This window comes from Protopterus annectens, chromosome 8.part0 (assembly GCF_019279795.1).
Source record: "Protopterus annectens isolate FY-2018-M chromosome 8.part0, PAN1.0, whole genome shotgun sequence".
NCBI classification, from domain to species: Eukaryota; Metazoa; Chordata; order Ceratodontiformes; family Protopteridae; genus Protopterus; species Protopterus annectens.
In genome coordinates, this window is record NC_056741.1 from 1,408,026,866 (window position 1) to 1,408,047,609 (window position 20,744).

Sequence of the window (20,744 nt, forward strand, 5' to 3'; positions counted from 1 at the left end):
TCCTGTGTCCCAGATGAAAAAAAAAAATTTCCTTAGTTACATACATTGGTTGCTGTGGTAGAGTTGTCACCTCACAGTAAGATGCTGACCGGTTCGACTCTCAGATAGAGCGTCTTCTGCGTGGAGACATGTGTGAATGGGTGTACCTTCGTTGAAGGTTGTGCGTTAGGGCTGGCAACTCAGCATGTAAAAATCAACTGCCAATCATTAGCGGACCGGAGTTCCGCTGTGGCGACCCCTAACCGGGAAAAGCTGAAAGACACAACAACAACAACATACATTTGCACACACAGTAATCTGAAGTAGTTAATTTCATTTATCTGCAACCTGTGGGTATTTGGATCCATATCGGATCCGAGCTGGCAACATTTTATCAAGCATCTGCTCCAAGCTCCTCCCCTTACCCACAATCCCTCACCTCTCCTACCTTCTCTCAGATCTCGTTTGCCGTTTCATGCGTACGCATCGTGGTCTCTATAGCTCCAAGTTGAGTAGTATAAGTGGAACTTTTGAATCTTTAGTTAGTGTGTGAGAGAGTAGTTGTTTGTGATAGCCCTGCCTCCCTTTTGTCTTGTCGTCGGTTTGTTAAAAAAAAAAAAAGAAGTAGTTCGAAAGTTTGTTTCTTTCTTGAATAGAGTAGACCTAGCCAACCACTGAGTGTGCTTGTGTCTAGTTTAGTGTTTGGCTCAGTGGAGTGTGTTATGGCTGACCAGCCTAAACCAATGTTCAAGAAATGCACAGAGTGTGGCCACAAGCTTTCACCAGCTGATGGCCACACTCTGTGTGCTATTTGCCTTGGCGTTCCCCATCTTAGTTTGTCATGTGCTGTGTGTGCAGGGTTCAGTCCCAGAGCCCTTAAAGAAAGGAAGGCGAAACTGGTAGCCAAGGGCCTGCTACCAGTTTCTGCCTTAGAGATGACGGCCTTGACATTGGCTCCTGTACCCGACCAAGTCCCTCCCCCCCCCCAGGCTGGGACTCAACCTCCCTCTAAGCCTGCTGAGATGGGGGACAAAAGCTGCAGATAAGGACAAAAAGAGAGAGAGAAAAGGGTAGAGAGGCACCGCAAGCAATCTCTTGAGCAGGATCCTTTTCCCAGTCCACTTGTGAAAGTTGTTAGGACCACTTCTCCTGTGCTCCATTCCCCGTGGTTCTCCCCGGAGCCGATGGATCCCTTGGATCGGAGGCCTTCTTCGAGGTCGTCTCATAGGGCCAGATCCAAGTTGGTCGCCTCCTTGCGGTCGACTCAAAGTCTGTCGGAGCTTGACATGGACAGGATGATACGTAGATTAATTCAAACCCAAATCCAAATGGGAGCCTTGCCAAGCCCCTCTCCAGCCGGAGAGGGGACCTCTATGCCCTTCTTCCATTCTATCTCTCCTTCCCCGATCCGACCATCGGTCTCAGGGTTTGTGGATCCGAGGATCCTCAGAGCTGGGGGTTCGGCGCCGACAGTTCCTCCAACCTCGACTCCGGCCATTACCTTGAGTTCCTTGGATCAGACTTGTTTGGATCGGATCAACTCTCGGGGCCGAGAACAGGGAGCCGGATCTGAGGGAACGGGGATGTCTTCGGCTCCGACTTTGTCGAATCCGAGCCGTTCCTTCGGAACCCTGGTTATCCTCATGACGGAGCCAGGGAGAACTTCTTCCTTGTTGGTTGCCAAGGAGGTGCACTCTCCTTCAGCCTTTGACGTGGTGGAGAGGGTTTTCTCCCAGGAATGGAGACCCCAGCCCATTGCCTTGGACTCAGCCCAGACTGCTTGGATTTGGTCACGACTCCCATCAGCCTGGCACAGGGACAGCCCATGCCAGAGGACCCCCAGGTGGATCCCATTGTGGAACCCCCCCATGACTTACGAGCCCTCTTCAGAGAGTCCCACTGAAGAGGCCCCACCTAAGCATTCATGTAAGAGGAGGCACATGGACTCCCCGAGCACCTCACAGAAGATACTGACTTGGATGAAGCTGAGGGTTTCCCCAGATCACCTCCTGAGGATGTCTCCTTTGGAGACATCGTGGACATCCTCTGGTCATCCCCAAAACCCTCAACGGACGAATCAGTATTCTTGGAGGCCTTTGGCACAGGCACATCTACATCCTGGGTGTCCCCTTCTGCAGATCCATTAGTGGATCTTATCACCACGCGGGCATGGAAGGAACCTGACACCATAGAGCCAATACCCAAATGCCCAGACAGGATCCTTTCTCCTCCCACAGACAGGCTTGGTAAAAGGGATCCCCTGTGGACGCTATGGTGGTGGCGGTTGCCACCAAGAGAGAACTGGCTCAGGAAAGTTCTTCGGTCCACCCTCCGGACAAAGAGTCTAGGGCGGTGTACCGCTTTGGGAAGCGAGTTTTTTCTTCAGCAACATTTTCCATACAAGCTCTGAATTATTAGGCACACATCATTTGACTCCAGTGAGACCTGGTCACAGAATTCGCTGTGTCGGCCCCAGAGTCCTTGTCGCCAGAGGACAAGCGGCTGTTCTCAGTGAAAATGTTGACTCTGAAATCCGTTTCTAACACATCCATGCATCTTCTTTCCCTTGCCATGGAAGGAGCGGCTAGGGTGGCTGGGACTGGTGTAGCTATGAGGCGGCACACCTGGCTCAGACTCTGTCAATTCATGGATCCTTTCAAGGCGTCTTTCATGAATGCTCCCTTTGATGGTTCCACCCTTTTTGGAAAGACAGTTTGTGACACCTTAGTCCAGAGCAAGAATGATGGGAAGACTCTGCCATCGGAGTCTGCTTCTTTAGCCCTCAAGGATCCTTTTCTAGGAATCAGAGAGGGCAGAAGAAGGTGTGGTTCAGAAAATCTCAGTTTTCCCGCGACACTCAGGATAACTCATCCCCTAGAGGCAGAGGGGGACAAGACAGACGCCACCACAGAGGCAGAGGGGGTCCGAGGAACTTTGGGTCAAGGGCAACCTTCTCGGACTGACCCGCACAACAGCCCTGAGGGGTTGCCCGACTGTCCTACTCTGGAAACAGTCGGGGGAAGATTGTCATTGCACTTAACGGCTTGGGAGTCCATCACGATGGACCGTTGGGTGCTCCAAATAATATCCAGAGGATACTCCATCCCGTTCATCACCCCTCCTCTACAATCAAAGCGCCTCCTGGATGTCCCACCCGCTCAAAGGGAGGCCGCAGCGCACGAGATTTCAAAGCTGCTTTACAATTGGGCCATCGAATCGGTAGCCCCAGATCAGTCCAGATTAGGCATTTACTCCAGTTTCTTTTTAGTGCCAAAAAAGATGGGGGACCTCAGACCCATATTGGACCTGTCTAAGCTGAACCTGTCAGTAGCCAAGCAGAAATTCCGGATGGTCACCTTACCGTCCATCCTAACTTAGCTCAGAGGATGCGTCTGGATGTGCTCGATAGACCTCCGGGACACTTACTACCACATCAAGATTTGCAGAAGCTCCAGGATATTTCTTCGCTTCCGGCTGGAAGCCAATCATTTCCAGTTCAGAGCCCTACCCTTTGGTCTCACCACAGCCCCCAGGGTGTTTACCAAAGTTATGGCAGTAGTAGCGGCTCACTTGAGGCTTCAGGGAATTCAGGTGTTTCCTTACCTAGACAATTGGCTCCTCACTGCTACCACTAAGCATCTACTTTGCATGGCCAGAGACTCCTTCATGCATCTTGCAGTCAATCTAGGGATCACCATCAACATCTCCAAGTCCCGCCTAAATCCTACACAGACCTTGGAATTCATAGGGGTACAGTTGGGCACTCTACTATTACAGGTTTGTCTCACTCAGGCCAGGATCCAGAACCTACGGGCCCAGGTGTCAGTGATCCTCGGTACCAGGACACCGATGGTGAGCGACATTCTTCGTGCCCTAGGCTCCATGGCAGCAGCAATTTCAATTCTGCCATGTGCACACCTTCACATGAGGGTGCTTCAGTGGACCTTGGCAGTTCAGTGGTCTTGGTTAGACCTCCCCATGGGCTACCCTGTACAGATCAGCAAAGCCTGCAAGACTTCTCTTCTTTGGCGGCTCCAATCGCTGGAAATCTTGGCAGGTCACCCATTCTTAACATCCCCAGCCCAAGCCACAGTGACCACGGACGCCTCCCAGCTCGGGTGGTGGGCACATTTTGGGAAGGACAGTCCAAGGCATGTGGTCCCAAACCGAGACCAGATTGCATATCAATGTTCTGGAGATGAGGGCAGTGCTTTTAGCGTTGCAAGCCTTTCACACTGATGTTCTTCATGTTTCACTGTTTCAGTCATTACATTTGGGTAATCTGCTGGCAGGTTGCCCTCAGTCAGCCTGAATAACAAACTCTTACGTCCTGCGTCAGTTGCTGTCTCCTCTTCCATGATGTCAGGTCGTCAGGGGGTATAAAAGATGCAGCCGACGCCATTTTCTTCAGTCTTTCTTGCTGTGCGGTGCCCGAAGCAGAAGCAGTTTGCAAGTGCCGGTCGGCCGACTCCTGAAATTTTCGCATTCAAGTTTCAGAACCAAAGTCTTCAACTAATGCTAAGTACCCCATTGGGGAAACTTTTTCTTGCTCCTTACCGATGTCAGTTGTTGTATCCTTCGGCTTTTCCCAGGTAGGGGTCGCCACAGCGGAACTCCGGCCTGCTAATGATTGGCAGTAGATTTTTACATACCGAGTTGCCAGCCCTGATGCACAACCTTCAACGAAGGTACGCCCATTCACGCATGTCTCCTCACAGAAGACACTTTAGCTGAGAATCGAACAGGACATCTTACTGTGAGGCGACAACGCTACCGCAGCACCACCACCGCAGCTTCCTTACTGATGTCAGTAAAAGTTAATAATTGCATTATTTGTGGGAAGCAAATACCTCAAAAGGATTTTCATTTGTACTGTATTCCTTGCCTAGGCCCAGATCATAACATGCCTTGCTGTCGGTTTTGTACTAGATTTAACCAACGCACTATTAGTTGTCAGTATATTTTTGCTTCTAAATATTTTGGATCCAGATTTAATTACCCTGAAATGTCGTCGGTTAGCAATCCAGCTACCTGAGTTCACAAAAAATGCAAAGAAAAAGACAGAGACAGACCGTCGAGGTCCAAAACCGACGACGAAGCTTCTCCTAAGCCAGTCGCCAGTTCGTCGGGGCTCAGTGAGGCGCTTTTGCAGCCCCTGATACCCGCTACTTTTGAGTTGCAGGCCTCTACCGAGACCCATGCAGAGTCCGGTATGCCACGAGATTCTCAGAGTATTGAACCCACGGATGTCTCTCCCTTGGATGGGTCTGGAGCCGCTGAGCAGGCACCGGCTTCTGAAGGTGTTTTCAGGCCTCAACATTTTTATATAAAACTGACACCAGCTTCAAAAACAAGATCAAAAACATCTTCTAAGTCTAAAAAACCGACGCATTAGCCACGTGCTCAGGCCCCTATGCCTAAAAAACAGATGATCAAAATGGCTGAGGACTTAATTACCTTGATTAGGAGTTCCCAACCCCCGCTAAGAGGCCTAGGCAAGACACTGATTATGAATCTTCAGATCAGGTTTCCATTTCTTCTGATTCCTCTTCTGATCAGGAATTTTCTATACCACCATATGAGGATTCCGATGCAGAAAATCCATCCCATCTGCATCTCCTCTTGAGGATTATTCTTTTGGAGAAACCTTGCATACTTTAAGGGAACATTTTCATTGGGAGAGTCAGGATGTCTCTGAATCAAAAAAGAGGCTTAGGGATTTCCTTCTTCTTCCTCAGCATAGGCCTTTGGCTATACCTCCTGTATTAGACATTGTTGATGATGTGTTTTCGGAATCAAGCATGGCTCCTGATTCCCTACCTCTGGCTCCTAGTAAGCCAGACAGATATTACAGGGTTCCTGACTCCCACAAATTTCTGTTCAAAAATCCTGCTGCTGATCCTGAAACTATCTCACAGGGTCCCAAAGGTGTAAAGGCCTCTACAGCCAAAAATCCTACCCCCTCTGATAGAGATTCCAGGGCGCTGGATAGATGGGGAAAGAAGGTTTATACGTCTGCAACCTTGGCAAATTAGGGCCTTGAATTGCCAGTTTCATATACTTAAATATCAACAGCATGTTATGGGCTTATTGAAACAGAAAATTATGTTGATTTCTGATTGTGTGGAAAATAAAGAATTACAGAAATTATTGCATGCAGCAGAACAGGTTGGAAAGCATACTTTGCAATGTGGTTTTGATTCCTTGGAGGCCTCTTGCAGGGCAGCAGTTACTGGATCTGTGATTAAAGGCATGCCTGGCTCAAGGAGCAAAATCTGCCTGATCATGTTAAAGCGAAATTGTTGGTTGCCCCTTTACAGCATGATACTCTGTTTGGCAATAAGGCAGAAGAAGTTTTAAAGAAAATAGAAGACAAAGCTAAATCTATGCAAACTGTAAAAGATTTCTTACAAGTGCAGCCACCCAGATTCAGTAGGCACTGGCTTACTAAAATTGGTCCTTTCCTGTGTCCAACAGAGCCTCTCAAGGCAAATCCAGGTGCTCAAAAGGCTCTAGATACCAATCACAGGGTTCTTACAGGTCAATGCAATGGGGTGCCGCCACCTCCAAATCTGGAGGAAACAAAGCACAACCCTACAGTAAGCAGTCTCGGTGACTTCCCTCTACCATCACCAAGCACTTATCTTTTGGCAGCCCCCTTGGGGGGAAAATTAGCACTTCATGCTCAAAATTGGCAGTTAATTACCCAGGACAAGTGGGTATTAAACATAGTATCCCAAGGGTACAAATTTCATTTCCATACTTTCCCAATTCCAAATGGATGGCCAGACCTGCCACATAATCAATGGGCAGAGGCTCAGAAACAAGTTGCGTCCCTCATGGATATGGGGGCTATTCAGCCAGTATCATAACAGGAAAAAGGGCAAGGTTTTTATTCAAGACTGTTCCTGGTACCGAGAAAAGACAATGCCTGGCGTCCAATACTGGACTTATCAATTTTGAACACATTCCTGGACATTCCAAAATTAAAAATGCTGACTTTACAACAGCTGCTGCCTATGCTGGGCAGGAAAGCTTGGTCAGTGATGCTAGACTTAAAAGAGGCATACCTGCATATCCCAATAAGGGAATTGTGCAGAAGATACCTCTGCTTCAAGGCAGGTTTTATGCATTACCAATTCTTTGCACTGCCCTTTGGCTTATCTACTGTGCCCAGGGTCTGTACAAAGTGCCTGGCACCAGTAATTGCATTCTGCAGACAAAGAAGCATACAAATTTATCCTTATCTGGACGACTGTCTCATTCAAGCAGAGAACAAGGACATTCTTCTTCAACATCTGCCGTTTGTAAAAAGGTTTCTAACATGCCTAGGGAACACAATAAACGAAAAGAAATCACATCTGGTACCCTCTCAAGAAATTACATTCCTGGGTGCAAGCTTGAATCAACTGCCCAGATGACTTACCTTAGCCAGACAAACAAAGGCAACTGACTATATACTTCAAACAGATGGCAACAAAAACCCAGTTATCTGCAAGACAAATTCTGCAGGCTTTGGGGTTCATGGCATCCTGCATTCTACTAATTCCATATGTGAGACTGCATATGAGGAAACTTCAATGGTACCTAAAAAGTTTATGGAGTCAACATTGTCACAGTCTGGAAACAATAATTCCTCTCATTCTCTGCCTACAGCAGGAGTTTCTTTGGTGGGCAGAGACATGTCACCAAAACAAGGGACTGTCATTCACTCTACCCCCTGCCACCCAAACCCTAACTACAGACGCATCAGACTATGCCTGGGGGCCCACCTGGTGGGGACATGCATTCAGGGCATATGGAGCCCAAAACAAATGCATCTGTATATCAACCAGAAAGAGATGCTAGCTGTTCAGAATGCCCTGACAGCCTTCAAGGACTTACTTCATCCAGGACAACTACTGATAAAGACGGAGAACGCCACGGTTATGTGGTACATAAACAAGAAGGGGGGTACAAATTGCTACCCTCTTTGCAGACTAGCCATGGCATTGTGGAACACAGCCTTGACTTACCAAGTACATCTTCAAGCTCAGTTCCTGCCAGGAAAACCAAATACCACTGGTACCCAATTCTAAGGAATATGTCTCAACTGCCTCCTTGGTACTTACCTCAAATACCTCATCTACTGTCTCAGCAGAACAGTCAAATTCTGCATTATTCTTTTGGAGAAACCTTGCATACTTTAAGGGAACATTTTCATTGGGAGAGTCAGGATGTCTCTGAATCAAAAAAGAGGCTTGGGGATTTCCTTCTTCTTCCTCAGCATAGGCCTTTGGCTATACCTCCTGTATTAGACATTGTTGATGATGTGTTTTCGGAATCAAGCATGGCTTCTGATTCCCTACCTCTGGCTCCTAGTAAGCCAGACAGCTATTACAAGGTTCCTGACTCCCACAAATTTCTGTTCAAAAATCCTGCTGCTGATCCTGAAACTATCTCACAGGGTCCCAAAGGTGTAAAGGCCTCTACAGCCAAAAATCCTTCCGCCTCTGATAGAGATTCCAGGGCGCTGGATAGATGGGGAAAGAAGGTTTATAGGTCTGCAACCTTGGCAATTAGGGCCTTAAATTGCCAGTTTCATATGCTTAAATATCAACAGCATGTTATGGACTTATTGAAACAAAAAATGATGTTGATTTCTGATTGTGTGGAAAATAAAGAATTACAGAAATGATTGCATGCAGCAGAACAGGTTGGAAAGCATGCTTGCAATGTGGTTTTGATTCCTTGGAGGTCTCTTGCAGGGCCGCAGTTACTGGATCTGTGATTAGAAGGCATGCCTGGCTCAAGGAGCAAAATCTGCCTGATCATGTTAAAGCTAAATTGTTGGTTGCCCCTTTGCAGCATGATACTCTGGCAATAAGGCAGAAGAAGTTTTAAAGAAAATGGAAGCCAAAGCTAAATCTATGCAAACTGTAAAAGATTTCTTACAAGTGCAGCCACCCAGATTCAGTAGGCACTGGCCTACTAAAAATTGGTCCTTTCCTGTGTCCAACAGAGCCTCTCAAGGCAAATCCAGGTGCTCAAAAGGCTCTAGATACCAATCACAGGGTTCTTACAGGTCAAAGCAATGGGGTGCCTCCACCTCCAAATCTGGAGGAAACAAAGCAAAACCCTACAGTAAGCAGTCTCAGTGACTTCCCTCTACCATCACCAAGCACTTGTCTTTTGGCAGCCCCCTTGGGGGGAAAATTAGCACTTCATGCTCAAAACTGGCAGTTAATTACCCAGGACAAGTGGGTATTAAACATAGTATCTTTAAAAAGAAACACTGTCAGAACACTGTCAGAAAGTTCATAAGCAAAAAACACAAGTAATCACCACAGAACGCCAAATTTAATGAAGCTTTCGGGCTCTCAACCCTTATGTATGCTGATGAAGGGGTTGAGGCAGCTTCGTGCAGCGTTCTAATGATAGTATCCCAGGGGTACAGATTTCATTTCCATACTTTGCCAATTCCAAACGGATGGCCAGACCTGCCACAAAATCAATGAGCAGAGGCTCAGAAACAAGTTGCGTCCCTCATGGATATGGGGGCTATTCAGCCAGTATCATAACAGGAAAAAGGACAAGGTTTTTATTCAAGACTGTTCCTGGTACCCAGAAAAGACAATGCCTGGCGTCCAATACTGGACTTATCAATTTTGAACACATTCCTGGACATTCCAAAATTAAAAATGCTGACTTTACAACATCTACTGCCTATGCTGGGCAGGAACGCTTGGTCAGTGATGCTAGACTTAAAAGAGGCATCCCTGCATATCCCAATAAGGGAATCGTGCAGAAGATACCTCTGCTTCAAGGCAGGTTTTATGCATTACCAATTCTGTGCACTGCCCTTTGGCTTATCTACTGCGCTCAGGGTCTTTGCAAAGTGCCTGGCACCAGTAATTGCATTTTGCAGACAAAGAAGCATTCAAATTTACCCTTATCTGGACGACTGTCTCATTCAAGCAGAGGACAAGGACATTCTTCTTCAACATCTGCCGTTTGTAAAAAGGCTTCTAACATGCCTAGGGTACACAATAAACGAAAAGAAATCACAACTGGTACCCTCTCAAGAAATTACATTCCTGGGTGCAAGCTTGAATCAGCTGCCCAGATGACTTACCTTAGCCAGACAAACAAAGGCAACTGACTATATACTTCAAACAGATGGCAACAAAAACCCAGTTATCTGCAAGACAAATTCTGCAGGCTTTGGGGTTCATGGCATCCTGCATTCTACTAATTCCATATGCAAGACTGCATATGAGGAAACTTCAATGGTACCTAAAAAGTTTATGGAGTCAACATTGTCACAGTCTGGAAACAATAATTCCTCTCATTCCCTGCCTACAACAGGAGTTTCTTTGGTGGGCAGAGACATGTCACCAAAACAAGGGACTGTCATTCACTCTACCCCCTGCCACCCAAACCCTAACTACAGATGCATCAGACTATGCCTGGGGGCCCACCTGGTGGGGAGATGCATTCAGGGCATATGGAGCCCAAAACAAATGCATCTGCATATCAACCAGAAAGAGATGCTAGCTGTTCAGAATGCCCTGGCAGCCTTCAAGGACTTACTTCATCCAGGACAACTACTGATAAAGACGGAGAACACCACGGTTATGTGGTACATGAACAAGAAGGGGGGTACAAATTCCTACCCCCTTTGCAGACTAGCCATGGCATTGTGGAACACAGCCTTGACTTACCAAGTACATCTTCAAGCTCAGTTCCTGCCAGGAAAACCAAATACCACTGGTACCCAATTCTAAGGAATATGTCTCAACTGCCTCCTTGGTACTTACCTCAAATACCTCATCTACTGTCTCAGCAGAACAGTCAAATTCTGCACACTCGGCTCCAAACTCTGAACCTGGCAGCATGGCTGATCATGTAATTATTCAAACAACACCTGTCAGTAAATCTGTGATGGATGTCATTTTGGAATCAGAAGGCCTAGTACTAGAAAATCTTATGCTGATAAATGGAAGAGATTCTGTACTTGGAACCAAGCACAAGGAACGGACACAGCAAAACCAAATATTCCTCAGATTTTACAATACTTGACTGAGATGCTTGACAAGGGCCTATCTTTTTCTTCAATAGATTCATAGATTCATAGGTTTCATAGATTCATAGGTTCATACTAAGCTAACTACTCTTGCGAGCCATTTTAAGCCTAGCCAATTATCCCTTGTGAGACTCAAACCTTGCTTGTGCTTTAAAAAAACACCTTAACCATTAGGCCACCCTCCCATAAAAATCCATACCTCTGCCATCTCGGCTCATTACAACATGGAGCTTCCCATCTTCTCTCATCCTCTGCTAAAACAGTAGCAAAACAAAACAAAAAGCAAAAGTAGTAAAACAAGAGGGGCCAAAAATTTAAGGCCTCCCAGAAGATCACCAACTCCTGCATGGGACCTCAATTTTGTGCTGGAAAAACTCACCCTGCCTCCTTTTGAACCAGCAGCTACTGCAGCGATAAAGTTTTTATCTTGGAAAACAGCCTTCCTTTTGGCAATTACTTCAGCAAGAAGGGTTTCACAACTACAGGCTCTCATGGCTGTGGAGCCTTTTATTACATTTTACCTGGACAGGGTGTCCCTCAAGACCAATCCTTCCTTTATGCCTAAGGCGGCATCCAGTGTGGCTGTTAACCAAATTATTCACGTGCCAACATTTTACCCAAATCCGCAGAACAAGGGGGAGCGGATTCTACATTCATTGGACGTACACAGACAACTAAGATTCTGCTTAAACATGACCAAATCTCTAAGAAAGTCCGAGCAGCTACTGGTGGCATTTGCTTCAGGATCAGAGGGGAAGGCTATATCAAAGCCGACAGTTTCTAAGTGGATAAGCCACTGCATTCGTTTCTGCTACTTGCAACATGGTAAACCTGTGCCCAAGGGAAACAGGTCACATTCCACAAGGGCTGCTTCTACCTCAGCAGCCTTTCTCAGAGGAGTTCCAACCAAAGAAATTCTAGAAGCTGCTACTTGAAGCTGTGTTCATACCTTCAGCTTCACAAAGCATTATCATTTGCCTCGCTTCTCTAAATCCAGGGCAGGCTTTGCCGCTGCAGTTCTGTAGGGCCTTATAGCCACTCCTAATGCTAGTTAGTCCCATCCTCCCATCCATAGCTTTGGGAGTCTACCCAAATGTAATGACTGCAACAGTGAAACACGAAGAACATAGTACAGTTGTATACACTTACCATAAATGTAGATGTTCGAGTGTATTCACTGTTGTAGTCCAGGTTACCCACCCGCCATCCCCCTTTTCTATAACTTCTCTTTCCTTCACTATATTCTAAAGCCTTTGTGGTGTATTTGCTTTTAGATGAAGGTAAAGTTTATGTTGCTAAAAGTTCATTTACATATATTACTGTTTATTTAGATATATATATATATATATATATATATATATATATATATATATATATATATATATACCCCCCATTTGGGGGGCACCTGACATCTGGGGCCAGAAAAACTGAATAAAATGGCGTTGGCTGCATGTTTTATACCCCTGACGACCTGACATCATGGAAGAGGAGACAGCAACCGACACAGGACCCAAGACTTTGTTATTCAAGCCGACTGAGGGCAACCTACCAGCAGATTACCCAAATGTAATGACTGCAACAGTGAATACACTCGAACATCTACATTTATGGTAAGTGTACACAACTGTACTTCTTCCCTCGGGGACGATTGCAGTTCAGTCAGACAACATGTCCGTTGTCTGGTACATCAGCAAACAAGGAGGAACCAGATCTTACCCTCTCTGCCGCGAGGCCATGAGAGTGTGGGAGTGGGCGATTTCCACCAGTTAGTGGTCACCAGTCAGTTAGATCACTTCTGATCGCAGCGCACATCCTGGAACACTCCAACATTTTAGCGGACAGATTGAGTCAGGCTATTCTAATGCCATACGAGTGTTCTCTGAAACAGTCAATAGCGGAGGAGATCTTCCTAGCATAGGGTCACCCTTGCTGCGATCTCTTTGCATCTCCTTCCAACACGAAGTGCAGCGAGCTCTTTGCTCTAATCTCCTCACCAGGGGACTCCCCTAGAGACGCTCTAGTCCATGCTTGGCCTCCCGGGTTACTGTATGCCTATTCCCCACTACCTCTAATTCCAAAGTTTCTTCAGAAAGCATACCAACTGGGGTGCAAAGTGATCCTCATTGCCCCGTTCTGGCCGCGTCAAGTGTGGTTCTTCTTCCTCTGGTCTCATGCTCTAACTTTTCCACGGATTCTAGATCCCTGCCCGGATCTCATATCCCATCCCTCTGGCATCAGTCCGTCTTACCTGGACAGCCTCAAGCTGTCGGCTTGTTTGCTCCAGTTCCCCTGAGCACTAGAACTCCCGGTTTATCATCTTCGGTAAAGAGTATTCTGGTGGCATCCCTCAAAGCTTCCACTAGGAAGGTTTACAGCAGCAAATGGAAACGCTTCTCTATTTGGGCTTCTCAGAGAAACATAGATCCATTTACTGCCCCGGTTCCTGCAGTCTTGGACTTTTTGTCATGTATTTTTCAACAAGGGGCTAGTTCCTCCACAGTGAAAGTACAACTGGCAGCCATATCTAATTTTCATATTGGCAAAAATTTGAATGCTCTGGCCTCCTTGAGATTGTGCAAGGCCTTTCTAAAAGGTACTTTTCTCTTGCGTCCCCCAGTTAAGAATTCCATCCACCCTTGGGACCTTACTGTAGTTCTGCAGGCATTGGCGGCACTCCCTTTTGAAACAGCAGCATCAGTAGACTTAAAATTTCTGTCCTGGAAGACAGCTTTTTTAGTGGCCATTACTTCGGCTAAAAGGGTTTCTGAGATCCAAGCTTTGTCTGCCGTGCCCCCTACTTGATTTTTCATAAAGACAGGGTTTCACTTTGCACGAACCCTTCTTTCTTACCGAAAGTAGCTTCTGAGTCTAACATTAACAAGATGATTAATCTGCCTGTGTTCTTTCCAAATTTCCAGAACAAGGGTGAATATAAGCTGCACTTGCTAGATGTTCATAGACAGCTTTGTTTCTATCGACACAGGACTAAGCAATTTCGTAAGTCTGACCAATTATTCATGTCCTTTTCTAGACCCTTTTTGGGCAAGGCCATTTCCAAGGTCTCCTTAGCCAGGTGGATTACACAATGTATACTGCAAGTCTATAGGGATAAAAGCCTATCTCCACCTGGTCCTATTAAAGCCCATTCCATCAGATCTGTGGCAACTTCTGCTGCTTTTTGGTCTAGGGTTTCTCCGGATGATATCTGTGCAGCAGTGACCTGGGTAAGGTCACATACATTCATCTCTCATTATAAGTTAGATTTGATCTCTAGAGGGGGAGCATCCTTTGGCTCTGCGGTGCTCAGGAATATCCTTCCATGAGGGCCTCCCAGGAGTTTTGGTAGCTGGGGACTCTGTCCCACAAGTTGCAGATAAATGAAGTTAACTACTTCAGATAAAGAAGTTATGTACTCACCATAGCATTCCATCTGAGTAGTTATACTTCATTTTCTGCAACTGTCCCTCCCTCCTTCCGCCGAACCTGTTCTAGGTTAACGTTACTGAGTTGCTAATAGTTTGGTTAGTGGCAAACTCGATCTGAGGGAAGGTAGGAGCGGTGAGGGATTGTGGGTAAGGGGAGGAGTTTGGAGCAGATGCTTGATAAAATGTTGCCGGCTCGGATCCGATATGGATCCGAATACCCACAGGTTGCAAAAAATGAAGTATAACTACGCAGATGGAACGTTATGGTGAGCACATAACTTCTTTTTTCTGGCAGAGTACTCTACAGGGAATTTTTTTTTAAGTTTGCCAACTCATTACACTATCAGAGTACATGTTCTCATTTACATCTTTCTTCTCCATTATCCCTCCAGCATTTGGCATCTACCCGAGGAAAAATTCTTTAGAGTCTGCTTAGAGTATAGAAATACCTGTGTAAACATTTCCAAGCAAAAAATTCTTAATCTTGTAGACTTTGTTGCATATTTGGAAGCTATACATATCTCCTGTCATTGTTTCCTTTTGAATAGCTTATCTAGTCTCTCTCCTCCCAGTCTTTTCGAATCTCCACTGATTGATCCCTGTAGTTATCATGCAGTATTTTATATGGCCTAGGAATTAACCCTGTAACAGCAGCTTCTGTTCTAGATGCAACTAAAAACTCTACCAGAGTAAGTCTTTCACTTAGGGAATCCTTTCTCTTTCCTATACTGTGAGAGCAATCCCTGATAGGGAAAGCAGTCTCTAATCTGCAGTCCAAATGTCTTCTTGGCCTCTTTTCATTCTGTTACCTTTCCCTCTCTATTTATTTGCTCCCAATACCTTGGTTTGTTTGCCAGTTTTCTTTAGTAAATTTCATCTCCCACTGTAACTGTAACCATGGTCATTTCTATCAGCATAATCTCCTTTATTCATTCTCGTGTTGGCTTAATTCTTAGAATATTTATGCTACTTCTTGAATATAATATGGTCTTTTTTTTTTTTTTTTTTAATCTTTTGGGTTTCTAATACCATGACAGGAATGGACCCCATTCCTAAGTCAAAGTATGATTTAAGTTCATGAAATTAGTATTGTTTCAATCTTTGATGTCAGTCAGAACTGCTCTTTGCAGCACCCGCAATGTCTCCAGTAATGACTGCTTCTGCAGGTCGTATGGAGTTACATGTATTGGTAACATATGTAAATACAACTGTAGATTCTTTTTTATAAGACCTATTGCTTCTACTTCTATTAGAATTGCTTGGGTTTCTCTTTCTTCCACATTGCTCTCGTTTCTGCCTGCAAATCTTGATAGTTTATGACCGTCTCTCTGTACGCAAGACACTGTAGTCACTGGGTGTAGCAATTTCAATAATCAATGCTACTTTTGTCTTCTTTTCATGGACCACTATATCTGTTTTCGTATCTATCTTTTGAACTGTTGGTAGTGGGTGATCCCTTGTGATATAGACTTCATCATTTTCTGTGATGCTTTGTGGCTCATGTTTCCAGTGCTTTTCATCTACTTCAGTATTATAATGTTTGCATAATCCCCAGTGCAACAGTCTTGCCACATTATTATGGCTTTCACTATACAGTCCTTATGCCATTAGTACATCACTACCAGCAATGAGGTGTGCGACTGTTTCCAATTCTAATTTATAAAACCTACATTTGTCTGGTTCTCCCACAGACTTTGTAAACCATCGTGCATGTAGCCCACTATCTTGGGCTGCAAATATTAACCTTTCATGTTTTGGTTTGAATTCACCTCTCCTTAACCATTCCTGCATTCGATCCTGACCAACATAGGTTCATAGGTAGGTAGTAGGCTATCAGCCCAAGGGCCTAAGTAAGCCTAGCCAACATGGTTCCCTGGCTTACGCCACCCAAGAAAGTTATTTTCCTGAGTATGCATTTTAATCATCAATGAATTTCAACTTGGGCTGGCTCAACAACCCCCCTACCTGATACTAGCTTCTGAGCTATCCTGTGGAAAAAAAACACAGTGGAGACAACAAAGGATAGAAACAATACAGCAGCTATATAAATAATAAGCAAATGTATAAATACAGCACAGTGCAAATTAAGTTGCAAAAAGTGTACTTACCAGTTTGGAATAGATTCCAACTCTGCACACAGCCAGGAGATCTATCAGCTTTGTACCAATTCACAGAAATGCATGAGGTTCTTCCAGGAGTTTTCTATACTTGCAACTATATGCATTTTCCACATTTCTTGCCTTCTCATCTGATCCTTCACCTTATATTCTTTCTTTTTTTTTTATCTACTTTTGGTTTGATTTCCATTCCGGTTTGACACTGATATGCTTCTGATAGACTAAGAAAGGAAGTCATCTTAGATTTATTCTCCTCATGTTTCAAGACTTTCACTATATTTGGATCTTGTGATGTTAGCAGGTATGGATGCAGTCCCACGATTGCAGATCTGTACAGGTAATCAGTTTAAAGGAGGCCCGTACTTCCTTCTTAATATTTTGTATGTCTCTCTCTTTCTCTCTCTGTCTCTGTCTCTGTCTCTCTCTCTCTCTCTCTCTCTCTCTCTCTCTCCCTCTCTCTCCCTCTCCCTCTCTCTCTCTCTCTCTCTCTCTCTCTCTCTCTCTCTCTCTCTCTCTCTCTCTCTCTCTCCCTACCTCTCTCTCTCCTTATTTCTTAATGTCCCCAGCTTCATCATCATACCTTTCCACTTAGAATTACAGTTTTTTGCTTGTATTATGTATATGAGCCATTACTGTGAGGTTCTTAACTATCCCTTCAAATCTGGTAATCCTAAACCACCTTGCTGTAGTGTAAGGAGCAACTTTATTCCACTTGACCCTTGACCTCTTCCCCTCCATGATAAAATCTTTCAATTTTATTACTGTCTACAGTTGCTCGTCTGTTTTTCAAAAATATACCTGACCAGTATATAAAATTAAAGGGACTAAAAACATTTTCACTGCTTGTATTTTACTATCCATATCCTTAAATAAGAGCTTCCAGTTTCTCCATTTTTGTATTTTTTGTCTAGTCTCTTCTCGCATCTGTTTAGCTGCCATAACAAAATCCTTTTTTATCCCATACTTCTGAGTACCTTATTTTGTTTGCCAATTGCTCTAAATATAATGAAAATAAAGCAAAAAGAGTACACCCCTGCCTAGTTCTTGTGTTCAGCCACAACTGAAAGTAACTCTCCCACTTTTACCTATCATAGGTTCATAGTTTATTACTAAGCTAACTGCCCTTGCGAGCCATTTTAAGCCTAGCCAATTATCCCTTGTGAGACTCAAACCCTGCACCTTGTGTTTGTAAGGCAAACACCTTAACCATTAGACCACCCTCCCAACCCTCCTTGTGCATTCTCCTAATTAACCTTATTATTGTACAAGGGAATGCAAATGCTTCTTTTGCCCTGCACATAAAATCCCAGCTTATTCTGTTGAATGCTTTTTCTGCATCAAGATGCTTCTACACTTGTTGTTGAGGTTAGAGAGAGTGTAAAAAAGTATTAGCAATCCGTTTTTCTTTTGGTTAGTACACACACACACCACTGTCCATCCAGCCTGCCAACCTATGAATTTGTTCATCCTTCAGGGCAAGAGCCTTTTGGCCCATTAGTTCCTGTCAGGTGAAAGTAGAACAAGACAGTAGTGTGTGCCATCATCCACATGCTAGCTACAGGGGATTTTGCTTAAGGCTCTTTCATCCTTTGTACACATGTTGTTGTTGTATGTTTCGGCTTTTCCCTGTTAGGGGTCTCCACAGCGGAACTCCGGTCCACTAATGATTGGCAGTAGATTTTTATGTACCAAGTTGCCAGCCCTGACGCACAACCTTCAACGAAGGTACTCCCATTCACGCATGTCTCCACACAGAAGACGCTTTAACTGAGAATCGAACAGGACATTTTACTGTGAGCTGACAACGCTACCACAGCACCACCACTGCAGTATCCTGTGTACACATGCACCTTCCAAAAGGTTTGGTATGGAGTGGGTATTTGTGGCATACATCCACACTTTTGCATGTGATGTAAACAACTGACCTGACCTCACCCCCACCCCCGACAGAACCCTTTCGTTTGATCAGTTCTCTCTGGGAATTCTGCTTGGGGGAGCATTATCTGGACAAATGCTCCTTGCCCCTCCCCATGAAGACAGACAAGCAAGCTAAGCCACAGAGCTCCTAATTTAGAAATTCTCATCATATGCTTCAACAAAATGAGAGAGTTTTATAAGTCCAGCAACATTTACATAATAAGCATTTTGCATACCGCTGGACTCCAGTAAAAGACTCTCAGAGTTCCACCAGCACTATTAAGCAGCAGCAGGAAGAGGGATTTATAATTTCAATACTGTTTAAGTAAAGGCTATTCTGTGTACAGATTCCACAGATTCCAATAATACACCTAAGTAAAATATAGTTGAGTGACATCTGCAGTGTGAAGGGACAAGCCATGGTTAGGTAGGAGTGGTTAAAAGGTACTGCATCTAATTTTTCTAATGGTCTCCAGAATCTGTGTAATTGATATTTCATATAAATATGGGTTATATATTGAGAGAGAGTGGTGGGGTTACTCATTAGTCACACAATGGAATAAATCACTGTATACACTGATGAATATTTTAATAAATATTTTGCAATCTTGTCATTTTCTAGGTTTTCGATGATGATGATATCATTCCAGGGTGGGAAGGCAAAATTGTTGCTTGGGTTGAAGAGGACCGTGGTGATAACAGCTAGAACTTTCTGATACAGCATGCTACACATTTATGAACAAAGACAAGTGGGAGAATACCAAAGAGCGGTCGCTGCTAACCCACTAGATTGGCAGTCTACCGCATGGAAGTCTAAAGCAAAGCTGTGCTGCCTATGAACCGGGTCTCCCTCAGAGTAATGGAAATGTTGCCTCAGGGTCAGTCACAGATGCCTGTTCTTAACCTATGAAGGGTAAGCCTTTTCACGGTTCCTGTGGTTGTCGAAACAGGTTCATTTGTGTAGGATATTCCAAGAAGCACAGGCAGCAGACAGAAAGCAAAGATAAGGATATGTCACAGTGTGCCAGCTGCACTTTCTTATGAATACATGGTTTGCAGCCACATCTCAGTAGTGCTGTCCAGTTTAAAGTACACAGTACCACAAGCCTTGTCTGTTTAACCAGAACATGTTTCTGAAAGAGGTGCAAAGAACTTGAAGTTGGAAAAAACATTTATTGCCTATGTACATAATACACCAAATTGTTTTGAACACCTTTATATTTAATTTAGTGACATTTGTACCATTCAAAGGATTCTAAGTTTATGTACCTGTTACTTGTGCATTCACAGAAGCAGTTTTATTGTTACTGTTATGAATGGTGCTGTCATGAACTGCCATTGTAGATAAAGAACCCACAGCATGTGTTGTGCTTACCATTTCCATTCTGTTGTACTTTAAGTATTCCTGTTATATTAATGATTGCTTAACAATGCTTGTTCATGCTAACCATTGATCTTTGTTTGCCTTGCCAATCTCCCAGCACATTTCGGTTGCAGCTTCTACTGTGCATTAGGTATGGCAATGTGTAATAAAAATAAATTATTGAACCTTAAGCACTACCTTCCACATGAAATGACAGCCAAACTGGACATTATGTAGTCTAAAGACAACTAGCTGTACTATGGTAGGGAAATGTATTGATAAGTTGGGAAATGTATTGATAAGTTAGATAAAATTGAATTATTCAAATAGTTGATAGTCAATGTGCGAAGTGCATAACTGGTACCTTTTTTTTTATATATACAGTGAAGTAGCAGTGGCATGTCTGTAAACTAGACTGCACTAGTTAATACAAATTTTCATCCATTTAACTAGCTAAGTCCAGTAGGCACAAGTGCCTGTTGTAATGGCTGAACAGGGAGCATTGTCAGGTAAAAAGACCTGTACGGTTACTGGAATATGAAGGACTCATACCAAGGCTAAAGCTCATAACCAGGGCATTAATGCTTTTTACTAAACCTCTGAAAGCACTATCTTACTGCATAAACTGCCCCAACAACATGCTATAATTTTACTGCAACTCCATAGCTGTTTAATTTTAGACAGCCATCAGGAACATCTGATTTTTGAGATGTAAAACATTGTTAAGTGCTGATACAATTTTACGTTGCTGTGATCTTCAAGTAACTGTCAGGAGAGAGAATCCCACGCTGTCAAATATACATTGAAGTGGATATTGCATTTAAACACATGGATGTGACAGGGTTTGACAAAGGGTTTTAATGACTGGTGTTACTTCT

The 20,744-nt window shown here is 44.3% G+C and overlaps 1 protein-coding gene across 2 annotated transcripts in view; it reads left to right on the plus strand.

The window, feature by feature from the left end:
- The window catches only part of DIXDC1 (DIX domain containing 1), a 1,310,681-nt gene extending 1,290,624 nt beyond the window's left edge, over positions 1 to 20,057 (plus strand). For both annotated transcript variants that reach the window (XM_044081011.1, XM_044081010.1), the window contains one exon: positions 19,126 to 20,057. In XM_044081011.1, coding sequence (XP_043936946.1) covers positions 19,126 to 19,209 — 84 coding nt within the window. In that variant the 3' untranslated portion in view covers positions 19,210 to 20,057. The remainder of the gene's footprint in view (positions 1 to 19,125) is intronic.
- Positions 20,058 to 20,744: the final 687 nt, after the last annotated feature.